This window comes from Castor canadensis, chromosome 15, assembly GCF_047511655.1.
Source record: "Castor canadensis chromosome 15, mCasCan1.hap1v2, whole genome shotgun sequence".
Taxonomy (NCBI): Eukaryota; Metazoa; Chordata; class Mammalia; order Rodentia; family Castoridae; genus Castor; species Castor canadensis.
In genome coordinates this window covers 66,460,672-66,481,601 of record NC_133400.1, presented here as the reverse complement: position 1 = coordinate 66,481,601, position 20,930 = coordinate 66,460,672, and the positions used below count along the sequence as shown (strand labels likewise).

General features: G+C 38.8%; 1 protein-coding gene across 18 annotated transcripts in view; it reads right to left on the bottom strand.

The window, feature by feature from the left end:
* Nucleotides 1-7,828: 7,828 nt before the first annotated feature.
* Crem (cAMP responsive element modulator) overlaps nt 7,829-20,930 on the bottom strand; it is a 71,474-nt gene continuing 58,372 nt past the window's right edge. For 4 of the 18 annotated variants that reach the window (XM_074056377.1, XM_074056379.1, XM_074056382.1 and 1 more), the window contains 3 exons: nt 18,076-18,111; nt 14,125-14,281; nt 7,829-8,550 (listed from right to left, as the gene is read on the bottom strand). In XM_074056377.1, coding sequence (XP_073912478.1) covers nt 8,406-8,550; nt 14,125-14,281; nt 18,076-18,111 — 338 coding nt within the window. In that variant the 3' untranslated portion in view covers nt 7,829-8,405. Of the gene's footprint in view, nt 8,986-14,124; nt 14,282-18,075; nt 18,112-20,930 lie in introns of all 18 variants that reach the window. The other 14 variants (XM_074056376.1, XM_074056380.1, XM_074056389.1 and 11 more) reach the window with 5 other exon arrangements.

Below are 20,930 nucleotides of genomic sequence, written 5' to 3'. Positions count from 1 at the left end.
TCTTCATGTGTCAAAATCTTAGCCAAGACTGCCAACATCAAAGTCAACACCCCTGCCTTCATCACAGGGCCAGTGCCAGTCTCAGGCCTTCTCTGGAATTCTGGTTGATGTTACAGGCAATTCTCGGAAAGGATTACAAAATAATGATGCTGAAGTATTCTGAAAGATGATTTTTTGGATGACTTGATTACTGAAAATCTAGAAATATTTTTTATATTAACTCTTGGCTGAAATGTGACATTCTACTGTTTCTTCACATTATCACCAAATGTCAAGGCCAAAGTGAGAAAACAGATTCAGATGGTCTAAGTGACCTGGCCCACATGATACAGTAGTTAACTGGAAAGCTAGGACCATACCTAGGTCTCCTGGTTCTCGGCTGTGGCCCTTCAGTAGAAATGGGCATTCATGGTTCATCCTGCTCCTACAGTGTTTGCACCACTGGTAGTGGTGGTCTTGCTTCAGTAGTTTTATTATCATTATTATTATTCCAGATTGAGCTTTTTTAAAAAGGAGATTTCCTGTTGGGTGCAAAGTTGTGTGCTGCAGCTGCTGGGGAGGTTGAGGCAGGAGGATTGCGTGAGCCCACAGGTTTGAGGCCAGCCTGTGCTACATAGTGAGACCTCACTGGTGAACAGCTCAAGTGGTGGAGCGAATGCCTAGCAAGTGTGAGGCTCTGAGTTTGAATCCCAGTACTGCCAAAACAAAATTTAAAAACCCTGGTGAGACCTCATTGTGATAAATAACCACTTCCCAACTATTCAAAATCAAAGTCCTGAGAAAAGGTTGGGCATCGTGGCTCATGCCTGTGATCCCAGCTACTTGGGAGGCAGAAATAGGAGGGATGAGGTCAAAGGCTGGCCTCACCCAAAACTGATAGACCCTGTGTGAAAAACAAAGCAGAAAGGGCTGGAGGCATGGCTTTAGTGGCAGAGCACCTGCCTAGCAAGCACAACACCCTGAATTCAATCCCCAGAACTGCCAAACACCAAAAAACCCTGGGTAGGATCCCTGGCATTGTGAAGTCACAAGAGAATGATACTCAGAAACCAGCAGCTCTAGAAGAAATATTCTAGTAATTAGTTACAGCCAGCTCCCTTAGGACTAATGAACAATTCCACGGGTGATCTTAGTGAATGACTTACTGCCCACCATGGACAGAGGGGCCCTGCAGATTTTCTATAGAGCCTCCGTAGCAACTCAACCTTCTTTCCTGTTATCACACTGGGGCTCCCTGCTCCTCAACACTCTGGTAAAAGCTTCCCTAACACTGCAAGTATTTCTGGAGCAGCAGCAGCCATACATTTGATGGCCTAAATCCTGTTCCTTGACCAGAAAGACTAATACGCCAGGCATGTTGATGCCCTTGAAAAGGTAAATTTCTCTTCCACACTTCAAGATCTCAACTCAACAAAATGCATCTGGGTTAGCCAATTCAGACATTGCAACAAAAGCCTAAGTAAACCTATTTAAATAATACAGATCTGTACCTACTTGGGAAAAAAAAAATCACCTGCCTAAAAGCCACAACCTTTATGGCAGCAAATGCATTTTAACACTGGCTGGTCAAGTGAGAAAAAGTATGATTTTTGTCTGACCAAAGTAGTATGCAGATATTTTGATTTATTTTTAAGTAAATTAATAGTGACATGGAACTGGGTGCGGGCCTCACACCTGTAATCCTGACTACTCTGAAAGTGGAGATTGGAAGGATTGTGGTTCAAGGCCAAACCAGGCAAAAATTTCACAAGACCTCATCTCTAGACACTGTGGACACTCCTGCCACCCCAGCTGTGTGAGAAGTGTCAACTGGAAGATTGTCACCTAGGTCAGCCCTGGCATAAACTTGAGACCCTATTTAAAAAATAACTAAAACAGAAAGGGCTGGGGGTGTGGCTCAAGTGGTAGAGCACCTGCCTAGCAAGTGCAAAGCCCCAAGTTCAAACCCCAGTATTGCTAAAAAAAAAAAAGTGACATGGATTAATGTTATAATATCTGGAACACCTAACATTCCCTTACTAATCTTTATTTCCTATATCATATCGAAAGTCCCCAAATGTTCAAAGGCACCATGATCACTACTCACGATCACCACGGTGTCACTATTCTAATCTCCAGGCAGTCACCAAATGTCCCCAGGACTTCCAGCTCTAATTACATTTTCCTGATCTTTCAAGCTGAGATAAGAAGCCAAACTCAGATCTTGGCATAATTTTTAAGCAACAGGATATATTTTTCAAAATATGAAAATATCATTGCTTTCCCACAGTGAGATGTTTACTTTCCAAGTACTGTCAATAACTCAGTGACAGGACCATGCTCTCTGGCCCCAGGAACACTCTGAGAACAGGAAATGAAATGCCATCTGTGGTCATGTGTGAGTGATATGCAAACTCTCTGACCTTTCCAATATGTTTTTATCCCCCATCTGAGCAACTAGAAATAATTAATTCAAGCAAAATTGACAAATTTAATGAGTTTTTTTTTTTTTTTTTTTTTTTTTTTTTTGCAGTATTGTGACTGAACCCAGAGCTGCTGGCTTGCTAGGTAAGCACTCTAACACTTGAACCACACCCCCAGTGATTGATTTCAAAGTCACTTATTTGCTAAACATTTATGGCCTGGAAGTTATAAGGCTCCTCTATCAAATGGTTCATTCCATCTACAAAGAATTGGGCACCTGTGTATCCCTGGGGGCAGATTATAGTTACAGGGTTTCCTTGTCAAAGGATGCCCCTCCCCCACGCTACTTGAACTGAGACTTGCAGTTACTATGAACGTAACTCACCAACACCACCAGAGAAAACTGCTTCCATCCCTCTCCCTCCCCAGGGCCTTGACCTAGACTATGAGGGTCCATAACAGAAAAGAAATACCACCCAGCACTCTTGAAGCCTCCCTGGAATAATAAAGTTGTTAAGCAAGCAGTAGTGAGGACTAAGAGCAGTCTTAGGTGCTCCGTGAATGCCAGATGGGGGCAGCCACTCAAGAGTGTCTGTGACTTAGAGGACAATGGGGACGCCTACCTCCACAGTGGTCTCCAACATTCGAGTGCTTCAGAAACATGGGTGGAATGGGCTAAAAGTACAGAACCAGACCTCCAGAATGAAAATCCTGGATACATGGAGTATGTTGTTCTTAACAGCTTCCTTGTTTGGACTACTAACCCCCTCACAGTGTGTCAATAGTTGCAGTGTTTCAGAGATAAGAATTTAAATGACCTTTCCCAAATCAAGCCCAACACTGGGCCGCATCGGTCAGCTTCACAGAGGCTGCTCGCTGCTAAAAGCAATCCCTGTCCTAAGCTGCATTAAAAGCCCCTTGTTCTAGACAGCTCTTGTACCATGAGCCAAGTGTCCTTCATAAAGCAGAGTGGCCAGTGCGATCTGGCAGAGTCCCCATGTCCTCCAGCACGACACAGACCAGCTGGAGCCTTAGATGGTGACTGACAGGATTTCTAAATTCAGACCACATGAACATTTTTCAGAAAGCTATGCTATGACCTGGCAGAGTGGCTCAAGTGGTAGAGCACCTGCCTAGCAAGTGTGAGACCCTAAGTTCAAACCCCAGTAATACCCAGAAGGGAAGAAGAAAAAAAAAAGCTAGGAAAAAAAGAAAACGGTGATAGAAAGTTCATAGAAAAAGGGGCCTCATGGTAATACGCCTGTAATCCTAGCTACTCAGGAGGCAAAGAGATCAGAAGGATCGCAGTTCAAAGCCAGCCCAAGCTAATAGTTTGTGAAACCCTATCTTGAAAAAACCTATCACAAACAATTGGGCTGATGGAGTGGCTCAAGGTGTCAGCCCAGAGTTTAAACCCCAGTACCATAAAAAAAAAGTTAGACCTGAGATCTAAGTACTCTAGTTTTTTCATAACTATCAATATTTAATTCATCCTGAAATTTGGCTTCCTTGTCTACACCAGTAAAGGGGCAAATTATACCTGTATGGCCTCTTTTTAAGATTCTGTTTCAAGCAGGGCATGGTGGCTCATATCTTGAGGTTCCAGGCCAGCCTGGGCAAAATTGCCAAAAGACCCCATCTCAACTAATAAAAAGCTGGGTGTGGTAGCATGTACCTGTCATCCCATGATTGTGATCTGGTAAGGCAAAATCCTATCTCATAGATAACCAAAACAAAAAGGGGTGTGGCTCAAGCAGTAGAGCACCTGCCCAGCAAGCACAAGGTCCAAGTTCAAATCCTAGAAGCACCACCAAGTAAAAAAAAAGAAGATCCTATTTCAGTGAATACAACTCTTGACCTCAGCTCCAGCAGCAGTGAGACCTTGGGGCAAGTGATAACCTCTCCAAACCTGTTTCTGTACCTTTGAAGGGGGGATAATAAAAGCAGCAGCCCTGATAGCTTGTATAACAAGCCCCACAAAAAAAAAAAGTTTTGCATTAAAATAAAAATACATTTAAAAGAAAAGCATGGTGACATAGGCCTGTAATGCCAGCACTTGGGAGGCAGAGTCAGGAGGATCATGAGTTCGAGGACATCCTGGACTACAGGGTGAGTTCAATGCTAACCTGAGCTACACAGCGAGACCCTATTTCAAAAATCCAAAAAAACAAAACATTTAGAATCAAAAAATGTAGTGTGGTGTCCAACTACACCTGTGACCCCAGCACTGAGGAGACTGAAGCAGGAAGATCACAAGTTTGAGGACACCCTAGGCTCCTGACTCAAAAATAAATAAATAAATAGATAAAATCCTAAAATACATAAATGAGAAAGTGGCTTATACTACAAAAAAACAACACTTGGAGTCCAAAGTTTAAAATATACTCTGCACAATTCATTCCTAATCATGTCTGTCTCTTTTAGGATGACCACAGAAAGGACAAAACACATTTGAGTTTCTGAAAACTGGGTATACTGTGATAAAGCAGAATAAAAATCATTATATATCATGGGTAGCCAGTTGGTGACAAGTCTGCATGCCTCCCACATGTCAAAATGCTTAATTATTTTTGGTGTCTACTAGAAAAAGTCTGTTGGTTTTACGAGTCATCATGTTTTATGCACATCAAAAACATCACATCCTGAACAAAACAGAGCATATGAAGAAAACTGAGAAGTGTGACTGAACAAGGAACAAGGTATCAGGTAATAAAACAGTTGTTATCTACTCAAAGCATGCTGCTGAGGTGAACCATCCTCAGTTTGAGGCAGGCACGGTGGTCACAAACATTTAAATACTAGCATTCATGTATGTCCTTTATTCTCCCAGTTTCATGACTTGGGATAATGTAGAACCTAGTTAAATGAACCAGGATCACTGATTACTGTATCCTACAGTCCAGACCCTGAACCTTTCAGGATTAAAAGAAGAAACAGATGCAATGATGGCTTTGGATTGTATACAATACTGAGTTACGGGATGTACAATGTTCATGGAAAACTTCACTCTGCTCACTGAGAGGCTATAAACAGTATCTGTTGGAAAGCTGAAAGGAGAGCCATCAATCATGCTATTCTGGTAGTAAAGGCTTGGTTTCAGGAACTAATTAGTTGAGCTAGAATAGGAGTTCCTAGGCATCTCTTGAGAGTTTGACACAAGCACCAATCCTTTCACAAGCTGTTCTTACCTTCCTCAACAGTTTAAGCACTCATTCATCAACCCATGGCAGACATTACCAGTAGCCTACACGCCATTCTTCCAGAATTCCAGTTTTATTGAACACTGATGGCTATATGCTTCCCCAAAGCCTAGAACCTTTCCCAGCAACAGAGGCTGAATTTTCATTCCATTTTCCTTGCCAGTGATTGGTTAAGCAACAAAGTCATGGACTGGTGGGGTGGCTCAAGTGGTAGAGTGCCTGTCTAGCAAGCATGAGGCCCTGAGTTCAAATCCCAGTACTACAAACAAACAAAACAAAACCAAAAAAACAGGACAAAAAACAGAGGGGGTGGTTGCCTTTTCCATTTCTTGCTGCCTGGATCTATGGCAGAAATATTAGGACCTCAGACCAGTGGAACAGAGAATGAAGAATGGGTGGGGATGCCATTGTGAAGTCACGGAATGCAGAAGGCCCAGATCTCCTATCTCTGAACTTTTCCATACCTCCTTATTGTTTAAGTGATGGGGCTTAGGAAGGGAGACTTCTGTCACCCCAAGAAATAACATATTTTATAGACCATATACATGAACACGTGCTCATTCTCTCTTTTCCTTAAATGAAGCCAACTTTTGTTTGAGTGTTAACTCCATATCCTTCCACCCCCAAATCCAAGCTCCTTGCAGTGGGGCTCACATTCTGCCCTGTCTGGAGTTACCTTAATCCCCAGCACTTCAAGGCCTAGGTCCATACTGACCTCCTACATGAGATTTCTTATTCTGCCTCTCACTCTACATCTTATTTGCTGATTTCAGTGTCTCCCTCTTGTGTCTACCACAAGCACACAATTGCTTTATCGAGGCTGAGTGCAAAACACTGTTTTCCTTCACCTGAAACATGGGGTTTTCTTTTCCTGTTTTTATTCCATGTCTTCTTTCCTCATCTTACCTCTCTGCAGAAGAAAAGACCAAGCTGGGCAGGTGGCTCATGCCTGTAATCCTAGCTACTTGGGAGGCAGAGAGCAGGAGGACTGTGAGTTGAAGCCAGCCTGGGCAAAAAAGTTCTTGAGACCCCATCTCAACCAATAAAAGCTGGGCAGAGTGGCGTGCACTTGACACCCCAGCTATGCAGGAAGCATAAGTAAGACAACTGAGGTCCAGGCTGGTTCAGCAAAAACATGAGACCCATCTTAAAAATAACTAAAGTAAAAAGGGTTAAGGGTGTAGCTTAAGTGGAAGAGCACCTGCCTAGCAAGTGCAAAGACCTGAGTTCAAAACCCAGTACCACCAAAAAAAACATGAGATAAAAAAATTCAGGGCTCAGGCACTACAGAAAAGCATTTTAAAAGAAAGCCAAAATTGACATGGCCTACCTTCTGGAAGTTACAGATAAGGGAAAGAATTATAAATGACAGAAGGGAAGCAGCAGGCAGACGCCATATAAACAATCCCATTTCTGCACTTCCTAATTCTCGCTCATTACCAGTCGTACTAGTGAAACTGGGGTGGAGATCCTTAGTAAATCAGAAGTTACAGAAGAAACTACAGCAGGGTCTAGCACAGAGCCCATAGGCAATAAATGTTAGTGAACAGAGGTGAACTAGCACCACCGAGTGGGGGCTTGCGGTTAAAGCACAGAAGCTTTTTACTCCAAAAACAGAGAAACTGTGGTCCCCAGTAACAACACTGCTGTGATAGCTGCTCCACTGTGGACTTCAAGCTCTTTTGAAATCTGAGGTCTTTTTGGTTTTACTTCAAAATTCCTGTGATCATTAGCTAAAGTTCAAAACTAGAGGGCCATGACCAGAAAAGGAGCAGACCATCTACATCAAGGCATTGCCCACTGCAAAGCCTGACCTCCAGTCAATGCTCTGGACCCTCCTTCTTTAAAAAACATATATTATTTTTTAATTTACTTTGCAGTTCTGGGGATGGAACCCAGGCCTAATGTGTGCTAGCTGAGCTCTAGTGACAGCTAGCACTCTACCATTGAGCTACGCCCCCAGCCCTGGGGTTGTCCTTCTGGTGAGACAACAAAAGTGTTTGCAAGGACCATGACCCAATGTCCAAATCAGCTCGTACCATTGAAGGTGTGCAACAGGATTCTGATAGGCTTTTTACCCACTCTGAATAGTAAAAATAAGCCACTTTCATGAGGTAATATCAAACCAACACTAAGAACTTCTGCAAGATCATTTATATTACACGATAGAATAAAAAAAAAGTGGTAAATGTTCAGCTAGTTAAATAAGCACCAAACACTACAAATTGCAACCAACATGGTTCTATTAAAAACTGCCTTCAACTATGGCATTCAAGGACAGCAATACAATATTTTCTTTACAAAGCCACTAATATAAAAATCTGAAAATGCCATCAATTCATTTCTAGACTATTCTCATATAAGTATTAGATATATTTTCTTGCAATTCTTTCCTGAGGTATTTTTTGTGGTTTAATTTTATTGTACTGCTGGATGCATCATCTTTGATCATCCTTTCCTAAGGTGACCATTTAAAGACCTACAAAACTTTCTATTGCATAGGACACTCTTCATGACACAGGGTTTGGGAACTACAAATATGTAGCATTGGAATAAGTCTTACAAATAGTTCATTTTAAGAATTTGTTACATACATTTTTACACTTTTGCCTCTTTTTTTAAAATTGAAAGTTATAGCTAAGTATTAACTACATACAGTGAAGCATTTTAGGAATGTTGGAGATTAGGAAGTAAGATGAATGATACAAAGGAAAAAAAGCCATTATTCTTGCCGGCTATATATTGTATTGCCTTGAAAAGCAACTGTACATGTTGTAATCAGTTCATAGTTAAATATTTCTACTAATCTGTTTTGGGAGAGCAAATGTCTTTCAAGGTTTCAAGTTCCTCTATAAGCTTCTTGTTCTGAACTTCCAGCACTGCAACTCGACTCTCCAGACACTTCACATATTCTTTCTTTCGACGTCGACATTCTTTAGCAGCTTCCCTGGAAAAAGTAGAGGCAAAGGCAAACAATTTTTTTTTTTTTGCATGCTATTGACAAACAAGTTGAAGTAAGCTTGGTAAATGTGGTCATAGTTGCATTCCAAATCTTGGAACAAGATTCCCAATTCAATTTCACACACTAAGCCAAACTGGGTTCTTAGTTAAGGGTCACAAGTGTCCCTTGCACAAGTCCACATGGCGATGAGAAGTGCTGCATCGCCTTCCTTGATTAGAGTTCACAGTACACAAGGTCCAAGTCAAAGACAGTTACTCTGTTTTATGGCAATAAAGATCTTTGAGGGCCTTGAGTTCCTCAATGAGGGTCTTGTTTTGGTTTTCAAGCACGGCCACACGATTTTCAAGACATTTGACATATTCTTTCTTCTTCCTGCGACACTCCCGGGCAGCTTCCCTGGAACCAACACAAGGCAAATGACTACAGGAATGACTTTCCAGCACAATCCAGAATGGCTCAATGAACTTCTGCCCCCAAAATCAACAGCCAATCAATCCTAGGAAAGTATTGCACAAAGCCACACAACAAACAGATCCAAATACATGCCTTTCTGAAAGACAACAGAGCATAATCAATTTGACCAAATGGTGTTTTCTTGGAGCACATGTCCCATGATGACAATGACTAGAATTATATTTGGTAATGTACAACAAAAGGACCACCTTTCCAAGTAGAACTCCTACAAAAACATTTATAGATCCTTTCAATCCTCTAAGTTATTCTTTGTCTTCCAAAAGTCACACCTATTCTATCACAATGAGTAAATTTTATTTGGTCTAAATGACCAAATAAACTTCTCAGCTATGGAAAACACCTGTTTCTTCTATTAATAGTCACCTCAGTTTTCAGGCCTTGCCTGAAGTAAAATTCAGAAAACTTAAATGCCAATATTTTGTATTCTTCAAGACTAAATACCAGTAAAACAAGAACAATCACAACTGCAAAAAACAGGTTTTTTCTTTTTGCTAGAAAACACAACATGGATAAATTACAACAGTAAACAAAACATGTACATTTTTATAAACCAAAATGAAATGAACAGTGCTTCTGAAAATTAAAGAATGGGAGTCACACATTACAGCAGTCAATAATTCAGACAAGCCAATAAATAATGTGAGAACACAATTAAAATTATGAAAAAGGAAGTGACTGAACTCAAAAGCACACAGTAAGACTATTCGGTAAACATATTCATTTAACATGCAATATGCTGAATTTTAAAGCACTAGAAGCAGCTCAAAGGAAAGGACAGACCAGCAGCCAAAACAATAAGCACAAATAAATAGATGATTTAGTAATTTTCATGCCTAATTCTACCCCAAAGCAGTATCACCAACATTTTCTGTCTCCTTTTTTTCAGTGTGGGAAGGGATAACAAGTATTTTGCTTAAATTCTCTTTAAAAGATATCTTCTAATAACAGCTTTATTTTAGAGTATGCAAATATAGAATAACTACCATATATTGTCATTCAACTACTTTTTTTAACAAAGTAATGTTACATGTCTAAGTATGAGTTACTGTAATGCCAATCAGCATTGCTACAATCCTTAACCATGACACATACAACAGAATTGGTCATTTGTTCTATTTTTAGGATAGTTGACTCTCACTGACTGGATATTTGTGTTTTCTCTATGGAAAGCAAGAGTCAGCAGAAAAGAAACCTTGAAATCCTAATGGACTGCAGGAAAAGAACAACCCCTACTTCCTAACCAAGAATAATGCTCTCATCCTGTGAACTCACAAAGTTCTCAACTTCTCAATTGATTAACAAAAAATTTTTTAAGATGTTAATAGTGAATTGAACCTGAAAAATAGTGATGAATTTAACCAAATGATGCACAAGAAAAAGAATAAATACAAACACACAGATCTGCCACTTTGGAAACAGAATTCAACTCTCGTTACAGAGAAACTAAAATTCATTTTCAATAACAAGGTTCTCATGATTAAATCATTACACTAAATTCTAGATCTAGAAGGAAGATAGTCATTCTACAGAAGAAGTTACCACTAAATGCATGTTTAAAAACCTAGCAGCAATGTTATGTGGTCCTTAATTACTAAAAGTTTATTTATTTTTTTATTTCATTTTTGTAAATGTCTATACTTTATATATATTTTGTGTGTGTGTGTGTGTGTGTGTGTGTTACTAGCATCAAATGTTCCAAGCACAAAGCCTTGACCAATTACACCACTGGATGGCACATTCCTAAGTACTTCTCAGCTATGGAAAACACCTGTTTCTTCTATTAATAGTCAGCTCAGTTTTCAGGCCTTGCATTTGAATGCAACTAGCCCCAGCATGGAGAGGAAAAAAAATATATGGCAAAGAGGAGAAGGTGACCAGGTTGTACAGAAATAAAGACTGTTGCTGTATTGGTAGAAATAAAATTAAATATATATTACAGATACCAGCCAATGTACAGGACACATCTTTCATGTTAATTTTAAAACCTATACACTTTCCATGAAGTCAAGTCTGAAGCTGACACTGAGGTCTTTTTGAGGCAACCCTGGTGTAAGGCAAGGGTCTACCACTGAGCTACACCCAGGTTCTGGAATAAAGACTGCCTGATTGGGAGGTGAAGACAGGGGGATTATGGTTTAAAAGCCAGCTTGGGGAAAAAGTTAGAGAGACCCTATCTCAAAGAAAAAGCAAGCTGGGTGTGATGGCACATGTCTATAGCCCCAGCAACAGCAGAGGTATAGGTAGGATGATAGTCTGAGGCTGGTTCCAGGCAAAAAGTATAAGACCCTACCTGAAAAATAATTACAGGAAAATGGGTGGGGGGTATGGCTCAAATGGTAGAGCGCCTGCCTAGCAAGTTTAAAGCCCTTAGTACTTTCTTCCCCTCCCCCCCAAAAAAGAAGATTGCCTTATTTCATATCCTAGTTCTTCAGTTTGGGCTATGTAACCTTGGCCAACTTATTACTTGGCCTTTTCAACCTCAGTTCCTCACAGGAAAGTCTTCAGGGGTTGAGTGAGCTAGCTGCGAGTTTTGGCTTTAGTCACTCTCCCTTCTTCCTGCTAGTGCCATGCAAGAGTGTTACAGTGGCTATGCTGGACCCTGAGGGTAAATGGGATCTGCAGAAAGAGACAGCATGGAGGGGGTGCCCAGCTAGGACAGGATGCTGTGATAAGATTTAAAAACCTCCTACATCTCGCCAACAGCTCATTCCCTTATTTGCAGCACAATCACAAATGGTAATAGTTATTATTTATTAGACATTTTAATACAAAATGTCACAGTTTTTCCCTTAGGGAGATCTCATATATGGGGGGGAGGTGGCTCTGTGGTACATTTATATGATCCCACTTTTTGTTTATCTCACCTTAGTATTTCTACTGTAAAAATCCCAAAATCTAAAATCGAGGGGGTGTGGCTCAGGTGGTAGAGCACCTGCCCAGCAAGCAAAGTGCCCTAAGTTCAAACCCCAGTACTGCTAAAATTAAATAAACAAACAGAGAGTAGACTATAGTGACAAAAAGGAAATAGAACTATTTTCCTTGGGAAAAACAAGACATCAAGGAACAATGTTACAGTTTGATTATTAGAGCACTTTATATTTCTAAACTGAAGTTTATAATGTATTTTATGACCAGAGAGGCAAATATATTCACAGCTCCTGAAACCTCAAAAAAAATATAATTTTAAACAATCTATTTTTCTCCACCAGTTCAAAGTAAGGATTTTTTTTTTTCTTTTGAGACAGGGTCTCACTATGTTATCCAGGCTGGTTTTGAACCGTGGGCTCAGGCTATTCTTCTGCCTCAGCTACCCAGGTAGCTGGGGCTACAGGTAAGCACCATCATGGCCAGGTTAAGATCCCCCTCCCCCCAGTGGTGCTAGGAATTGAACCCAGGGCTTTGTGCTCACTAGGCAAGCACTGTACCACTGAGCTACACCTGTAGCTCCCAACCCCCAGGCAAGACTGCCACAAAACAAGTGTGGTCTGTGTGAGCCCCACCTATTCATCCCTTTCAGGACTATGAGCAAGATGTTATGCTGGCATGGATGAGTGGCTTGGTAAGCCTGGGGCAGGTGCTGACAAAGATGTGCCCATTCTTGGCTATCCGTTCAGTTGTCTAGTATACAAAATTCCATCCAATGATCAGTGAAACTACTGAATTTGAGAACATTAAGGATTCTTATAATATATTAAGTTGGGCCATTTATCACCAATAAACTAAATATAGCTAATTCTGCTCACACTCAGTTACAAAGGAAAGTGATGAACTCAGAACTGAATATTAGGGGCTCAGTGACCACAATGTATAGATGAACTAGGTCAGTAACACCTGTCAACTCCACTGTATGGTACTGATGACAGGTAAGACGATGGCCCCAACTGAAATGTTTTATTTCCTTGCAAAAAGCATATTACTTAACACCTACATATAGATGACAAGACTACTGGGAAACTCTTAAACAACTTGTTCATTTTGCAAATCAAGTTGATTTGCACCATTCTCCATAATAAGAACAAAACCAAAAATAATATGCAAATCAAATTAAAATTTTAGAGTTTAAATTTTAAAAATATTTGGGAAATTACCATTTTATGATGTGCTGATGCTTAAAAATAAAACTGCAGAGCTATGGAGCAAAAATAAGTGAGAGAGAGGACTTTGCTCCCATTTCCTTTGTGTGGAACAGGAAATGTTTCTCTCCCCCCAACCCCAATCTTGTCCACACTTTATCCTGTTATACTAAAATGAATTCTTAAAACTTAAAAAAAAGTGAGAGAAGATGAGTGAGAGTAGGTTGGAAGCACATGTACTATACTATTAGTGGGCATCTGAGAAGTAGGAGGCATGGGCGATTTTTTTTTTTCTTGGTGGTACTGGGGTTTGAACTCAGGACCTCACAATTGGAAGGAAGGTGTTCTACAACTTAAGCCACTTAACAGCCCTTTTTTGTGTTGAGTATTTTCAAGGTAGGGTCTCATGAACTATTTGCCCTGGGCTGGCTTCAAACAAAGATCCTCCTGATCTCTGCCTCTCAAGAAGCTAGGATTACAGGCGCCCAGCTTTGGCATGGGTGATTTTAATTCTTTTTGTTATTTTGTGTTTGCATGTGACTAGAATTTGTCAGAATAATATGTATTTCATCATAATAGTGAAAAAAACGAAGTTATAAAATAGATAAAAGGATAAAAGAACTTAAAAAGAAATGTTTTAACATTTAAATTTATTTGGCTAATATAAAGGAGCTCAAATTATACTTGTCACAATACCACATTACAAAGTAAAACCATATGCAAAATAAGTGTTTGTGATAAAGTCTATTCTTATTTTTTAAAAATGACTGTATCTTTTGAACATTACCCTTACAACACTCAGGGATACACTTCCTGCTAATGAAAACAGTTTAATGACTGGGAACTCAACGCCTGCTAATTCTCACCAATTGCAGAGCACAAAGCCACAAGCAATGCCACATAACACTGAGCTTGGGAGAAAGGGCTTAGCAAAAGTGTAATATTTTTAAAGCTCCCCGGTAACAATCATGTGACCCTCAGGTGGTTTCTGTTGTCCAGTGAAGTCTCCTACCTGTTTTTCATTAGCCTCAGCTCCCGTTTACGTGTTGCTTCTTCGGCTAGTTGCTGGGGACTGTGCAAACTTCCTGGTGAGGTGGCCATCACTACCCCCTGTGGCAAAGCGGTAGTTGGAGCTCGGATCTGGTAAGTTGGCATGTCACCTGTGGCAGCTGCAATCAAACACAACATTACAAGTTTAAATAAACAGTTTTCAAGTTCATATTTCTGTAAAACTAACCTGGAAGTAACATATTTTTTATATGTCAATAGAGGTGACCTTGTCATGTTGAAGATGATTACTCTGAGATTACAGAAATCTTAAATATCAAAGATGCCATTCAGCATTGGGAACAAGACATGCATTCACCACACTCTCCATATTTAAGATAGAGAACTGTCAATGCATTTCAGACAATGGCTAAAGTGGACAGGTTTTTAAACTAAGAGTTCACTTAGGTTCACATCAGTGGTGTGCAGGTAAACATTCAAGAAACATCTTGGGGAGAAGGGGAGGCCTGATCTGATTCCCACAATGGAAATACTTTCACAGTGACCAATTTTATTAAAGCCACCACTGTGACTTCACTGAATGTAGAGCTGGGAAGAGACAAGCAGTAAGTGGTACACCGTACAGATCAACATGTGAACAACCTCAAGAGCACGGAAGAAAAAAATCATTAGAAATCGTGTTGCTTTTTGTGTAATGTATGTGAGTGTACATGTTTAATTTGTAATAATGGCTGTTTTAACAACCAGTTCATAAAATGCTGAAGTAGCAGTTGGCTCTGACAAGCAGTGTATGCCAGCTTTAGCAGTACATCACTACCCTCTAAGTGTACCAAAGTGTTCCCTACCCTATACCATGCCTGAAAAGTTACTGAAAGTCCTACTCCAAGAAAGTGATGGAGGCCAGGGAAGGAATCCAGTTTACTGCAACTGCAGTTAACAACAAAAACCCCAGCATAACTCTTCTTAAAACTGGCTTCTCTAGGGAGAAGTTTTTGTCTTGTTTTTTAAGGTAACACATTTCTAAGTGTTCACTTAAAATATTTTCTAAGAATAGTATAATCATACAGTTAACAGACAGATTTAATATTTACTTAATATTCAGATTGATAACTAAAAGAAAATGTTCAAAGTTTCCTAATTTATATTCAAAATTTGTCTATCAACTGCAATCAACATAGCTTCCTAGAAAAGACGGATGGATTTGAGTGGTAAAATATGTTTCTACCACCAACACTGCAACTTTGAGAGCGTGTGGTCCAGAGTTAATCTGATACTCTGATGATATATTTCAAAATACATACTCTCTCAAAGCTAACTGCAAGAAAGGAGTTAAAAACAGTTACTAAATCCTACAAAATGGATCCAAACCGAATGCCAATCAAAAGAGGAAATACAGTACTTCCATATTTTTACATTTCAATGGTATTATACCCATTGAGTAAGAACTGACAATTTTCCACAATGGGAGACAAAGACTTTTTCACCTAAGTGGAATACTGTTACTGAAAAGGAAAGAAAATAGTCAAGCAGTTTCAAAAGTTAAAAACTAAACAATCTGTTTGCTTCTAATTGGGTAAACACTTTTCCACCTAGGGTTTGAGGATTAGGTGAAATAAAGAAAAATCACGGCTTTTAGGGAAGATTGCCTAAGACTCAACATAGAATTAATTAAAAGGCCATTTGTAAGAATGTACTGCCTTTTCCTTTCTTTCTTTTTTTTCTTGGTGGCACTGGGGTTTGAACTCTGGGCCTCACATTCTAGGCAGGCAATCTTACCACTTGAACCATTCCTCCAGCCCTTCCTTTTCCTTCTTTATGTAAGTTTTTAAACAATGGCAATAAATTGTAACTGGGATTAATGATCACCAGTCAAATCTCTATTAATAAGCTTGGGAAAGGTCCTAAATTTGGTTTTGTGACTATTCAAAATAGTACATGCACATCTCACTATACGTGTGGGAAATTTGCAGCTTTGGGACAATGCAGAAAAAAACAGTTGTAAACTTACTACTACAAGATTTAAAAAAAAATTGTGATCATACTGCAGAGGAGATGGGATGGAACACAGAACAGCACAGTCCTTCCCCGTTTTCTCTTTACCCACATCCAGGGAAGAAGGTTCGGGGATGATAAAGGCTGAAACAATGCAACAGCTGGGGGCTGCGTGGGCTTTCTAAAATTGGAACAATAGCCAGTGACGAAGGAGAAGTGTACATGTCACCGCACTGACATTTGCAGGCTGTCTGGATGCAGACCTGGCTCTAGGGTTGTTCTGTCCTCACACTGCTCACAAAGAACGGCAAAAACTGCTATAGCAATGAACCCAGGAGCTCAGTCCACTCTAAATTTTGTACACATTTGCTATTTTCTGCTACAGGAAGGAAGAGCAGAATGCCTATGTGATATACAAAAGTATCCTTTTTTAAAAAAATAAACAGGGAAGGAGGAATGTAGGAATACTTTACAGATGAAAATGGATACCAGAAATGGTTCCAAACAATTTTTGCCTGTTTCCAAAAGCCACAGTTGCCCTTGAAGGACCCGATTTGACAGTATGAAGGATGGATGGCAATTCCAGATGAAGCACTCTTAAACATTTTGAGCAGTAGCTCCAAAAAATCATTTACTTTCTTTGAAGGGGAAAGATAGACCTGGTTTTATTAGCTTTGGGCTGTTAGATGTTTTATAAATATAGCAGATATTCATTTTATTTGCTTTAACACAAGTCAAAGCCCACTAGTTCAAGGTAGAAATATGAATTAGCATAAATTAGGTAGAATAAATTTCTGGGTTAGCTCAAAGTGTTTAGAAGATAGTATACTTCTAATGGTAAAAGGATAAAATTCTATGCATTCAAAGATAATCTAATTGGTAAAGTACATTTAAAAGATATGGGCAAAGAGAATGTCTTCTTTCTGAGAAAATCTAAGTGGCAAAAAGTTTTATTTTTGAAATAAGTTATGAAAAAGTGTTTACATTAGTGAGCTTCAGTTTGCAACAAGAATTTGGTGGTAACTTAAAGCAGATTAGATACAAAGAATCATAGTTAAAAAAAAAAAACAAACAAAAACACCCTACATTCTTTGATGACGGTTTTTTATTCCATTACCTTACAAAGGTCAATTCCTAAAAAGGTCCAAAATTACTTTTTATTCTAGATTTTCTTTTTTTTTTTTCTTTTCTTGAGACAAGGTCTCACTATATGGCCCAGGGTGGCCTTGTGGTCTTCCTGCCTCAGCCTCCTGAGTGCCGGGATCACAGGGGTGCACCAACACACCCAGCTTTAAGATTCCATCTTTATTTCCTGAAAACATGTTGGGTCATCAGGGAGTACTTAAAAATTATGACTGAAGGTAGATAATAAGGAAAAGATCTTTATATGCTAATTTTATTCTCAGGAAGCAAAATCTTTCAGAGAAGTCTGGGACAGAATCTTTTCATATTGGTATGCCCTAGAACTGTACTAGCACAGTACTTGGGATGGGTACTTCATGAATTTCTGTGTGCACTGTGCAGTAAATTGTGAACTTCCTAGGGTTTCTGCACAGCCCACTGTCATTTGGAATGTGTAAATGAGCAGCCTTTCCTGTAGACACACTATTTTAGCTGTATTTAACCTTAAGAATGGGAAGTCCTACAAAATGCTATGTGTTTATTTCAAGAGCCTTTCGTAACAAAAGGCACCATATTTCTTAAATCTTCCCTTAGATATACTTTAGTGTCTAACCTGGCATTTTAAAAGCAGAGAGTTCTATTTATGTGGTCCCAACCATATAAGTCCTGAGATGAAAAATAAATTCAGGATTTTGGTATCAAAGGTTTCATGGAAAAGATATTCCTAGAACTCTCAATTCTGGTCATTAACTTCATACCTCTCTTTGCAAGCTTTAAACACCGTACAGCAGAAAAAGCATGGGATTTGGAGTCTGGGTTCTAGTCCAGCTCTGCCACTTACCAGCCATGTGACTTGGGGCAAGTTCAGTTTCCTCATCTGTAAAATGGGGACATATTATATCATTTCATACTCACAATAAACCCTGCAATGTATGTCACAGTGTCTAGCACAGTGCCTGGCACATGGCAGGCATTCAGCATTTGTTAGTTCCCTTCCTCTTCCCTTCCTTAAATTCTGAAAGACAATGTTCCAAATTATCTTATACTGTATGTTAGTTAAAAGGCTTATAACATCCATAAATAAAAGCTCCCCTGGAGTTTCCCTTCTAACAAACCCAAGGAATTAAAATGTATGGCTCTTATTCCTTATTTTGTCTAAAAAGTTTTAAAATTTATAATACATTATATCTATCCCTTTAGAGAATAAATTATTAAAAGGTAACATAAAAGTGTCCTTTTTGAGCAGAATTATTTAAAATAGAACCTCAAAGGTGGAGAATCACAAATGACCAAATGATATACTGTTGTCAGACTAGTAAGAAGAAACCTGAAAACGCCACAAGTCAGAGTAGGAAACAAAAAATAAGAAACCCAGCCCCATGCCTCCAAATAATATACCTCCAAAGTGCGACAATTTTATCCACTTATTTATTGCAATATTATGGCACTGAGCACACTAACTGAACAAAAATTTTGCTTAGTTTTGTTTGTTTGTTTGTTTGTTTGTTTGTTTTTGAGACCAGGTCTCACTACATATCCCAGGCTGACCTCAGCACTTCCCAAGTGCTGAGATTACAGGTGTTTACCACCACACCCAGCGAGACTTTTTTTTTTTATATATAGAGTGTTCCTGCCTTCATATGTCATTTCACTATGTGTCACCAATCTTAAACACACCTCAGGAAGCAATAGAAATAGCTTAGTAGTAACGGTTATAGGTGGGGGAGGGGGCTCTTTTCCCAACTCCACTCAGTTGCTGCCATCATCCCCACTTTTGTCTCTCTCCTACTCTACCATCCACCACACAAAACAGTGCTCCTAAGACCCACATCAGACTTATCCATGCTTTCCTTCCCCAGCACTCCATCTTGTCTGGGAAGATGAAATCCTACATAAAAATCACTATTTAAGCATTGAACATTTTCAAATTTGTTACAATTACTACAACACAGAGACCACATAGAATTAAGTCATTTTTTTCAGCTTTTAAACAAGTAAAAATTGTATATATTCAATATACTCAAGGTGTGCAATGTAATGCTTTGAAATATATATATCACCATATTTTTTTCACTGTATATATAGAGAAATAATGACAATTATCAACCTATGTTACATATTTTTAGGTTGCTCACTAAGTAAAAATCTTGGAGTTAGGAAATCTATAAAAAGATGGGAAATTTGGAATACTGAAATTTAATGTTCTGCATTCATAATGGCTGATAATGCTTTATTATCCTATGAGAGTAATAATGCATTTTCTAGAAAACTCTGTTTTGTCTATTTAAAATGATGCTAATATCTTCAAAAGCAGTGCTGTAAAAACAAAAGTAGCTCATCCTACCTCAGCATTAATTTGTGCTATGGCAGGTGAATTTTGAGAGTGATGTAGTGTGATCTGAATCACAGAACCAGAGCCGTGTAAAGACCCAAGGTGCTTCACCACTAACTGCCTGTGTAAGCCTGGAAAGCTCCTTTACCCTCTGATCTGACTCAGTTACAAAAGACAATGTGTGTCATTGTACCTGCCCTGAAGAATCAGGGAGAAACCTGGAAAGTGCTTCTCCTTTTTCAGTATTGAAACCTGGTTTCCTCAGTGAGCTCCTCTGTATTTTCTTTTTCCTGGGTATTGCTCATCTTCTCAAAGTATCTTTGATAGCACATTCTTTCATTTGTAATTTATGATTTTTATTTTAATACTCACATACATGCAAAGTATCATCAGAATATTTCATTAGGCAATAAATTCAAATAGGGAAATAAAACAGGGCAAAGTAAAATAAATATCTCAAATATTGCATTATATTTTTATCAAAAATAGGGAAATTATATAATAGCCATTTTCAATTTCATCCTCCAAAGAGCTCTGGGTTTGCCAATCCACTTAAGGCAGATAAAAAACTTGTTATTTTCACTTCCAACATCATTATAACTTGTGATGCTACTAATTTAAAAGAAAAATTAAAACCTGATCAAAATCACTCCTTTAATGTCAAATTTTTCTAACAAAAATCATTGCCAAAAGCTTCCATTCACAAAAATGATAGGTTCCCTGTTCTCATGTATCAAATAATAACTAAGAGGCTGTTTTACAAATTTGGATAGTTGGAAAATATGCTTTTAAAAATTCAGAAATCCAGCTGAAGTATAACTTACTAAGACTCAAAGTCTAAAAGACATTAAATTATGCTCCTAGCACAATCAATTTATGAATAAAACAAAATAATTTCTAATAAAAATTTAAATTATACACAACAGAATCAACAATATAATCCTATAAGCTACAGACATTCACTTTTTATATCAGATTCCATGATCCATGTAAGTAAATGCTTTGAAAATCTTTTCCAGGCCAGACATTAGTACAAGAAGCCAGATTTAGGTCTAGATCAGTTTTTCAAACTGTAAATGGCAGACCATTGATGGATCATAAAATCAGTTTTGTATGTCAAGAATAGCATTTTTAAAAAAAGAAATAGGATGGAAAGGAAGTATAAATATCATGTCTGAAACTTATTTTATATAAACACAGAGTATATACACACACAACACACATGTATCCACTGGGCCATCATATAAAATACAGTCATGGTCAAAAAGTTTGCAAGCCACTGATGCAGATCAGTTCCTGTAGGCTGGCAATCTGCAGTGTTAGCCCAGAACTGAGACTCCAAAAGGCATGGTTCTGAGAGCTGT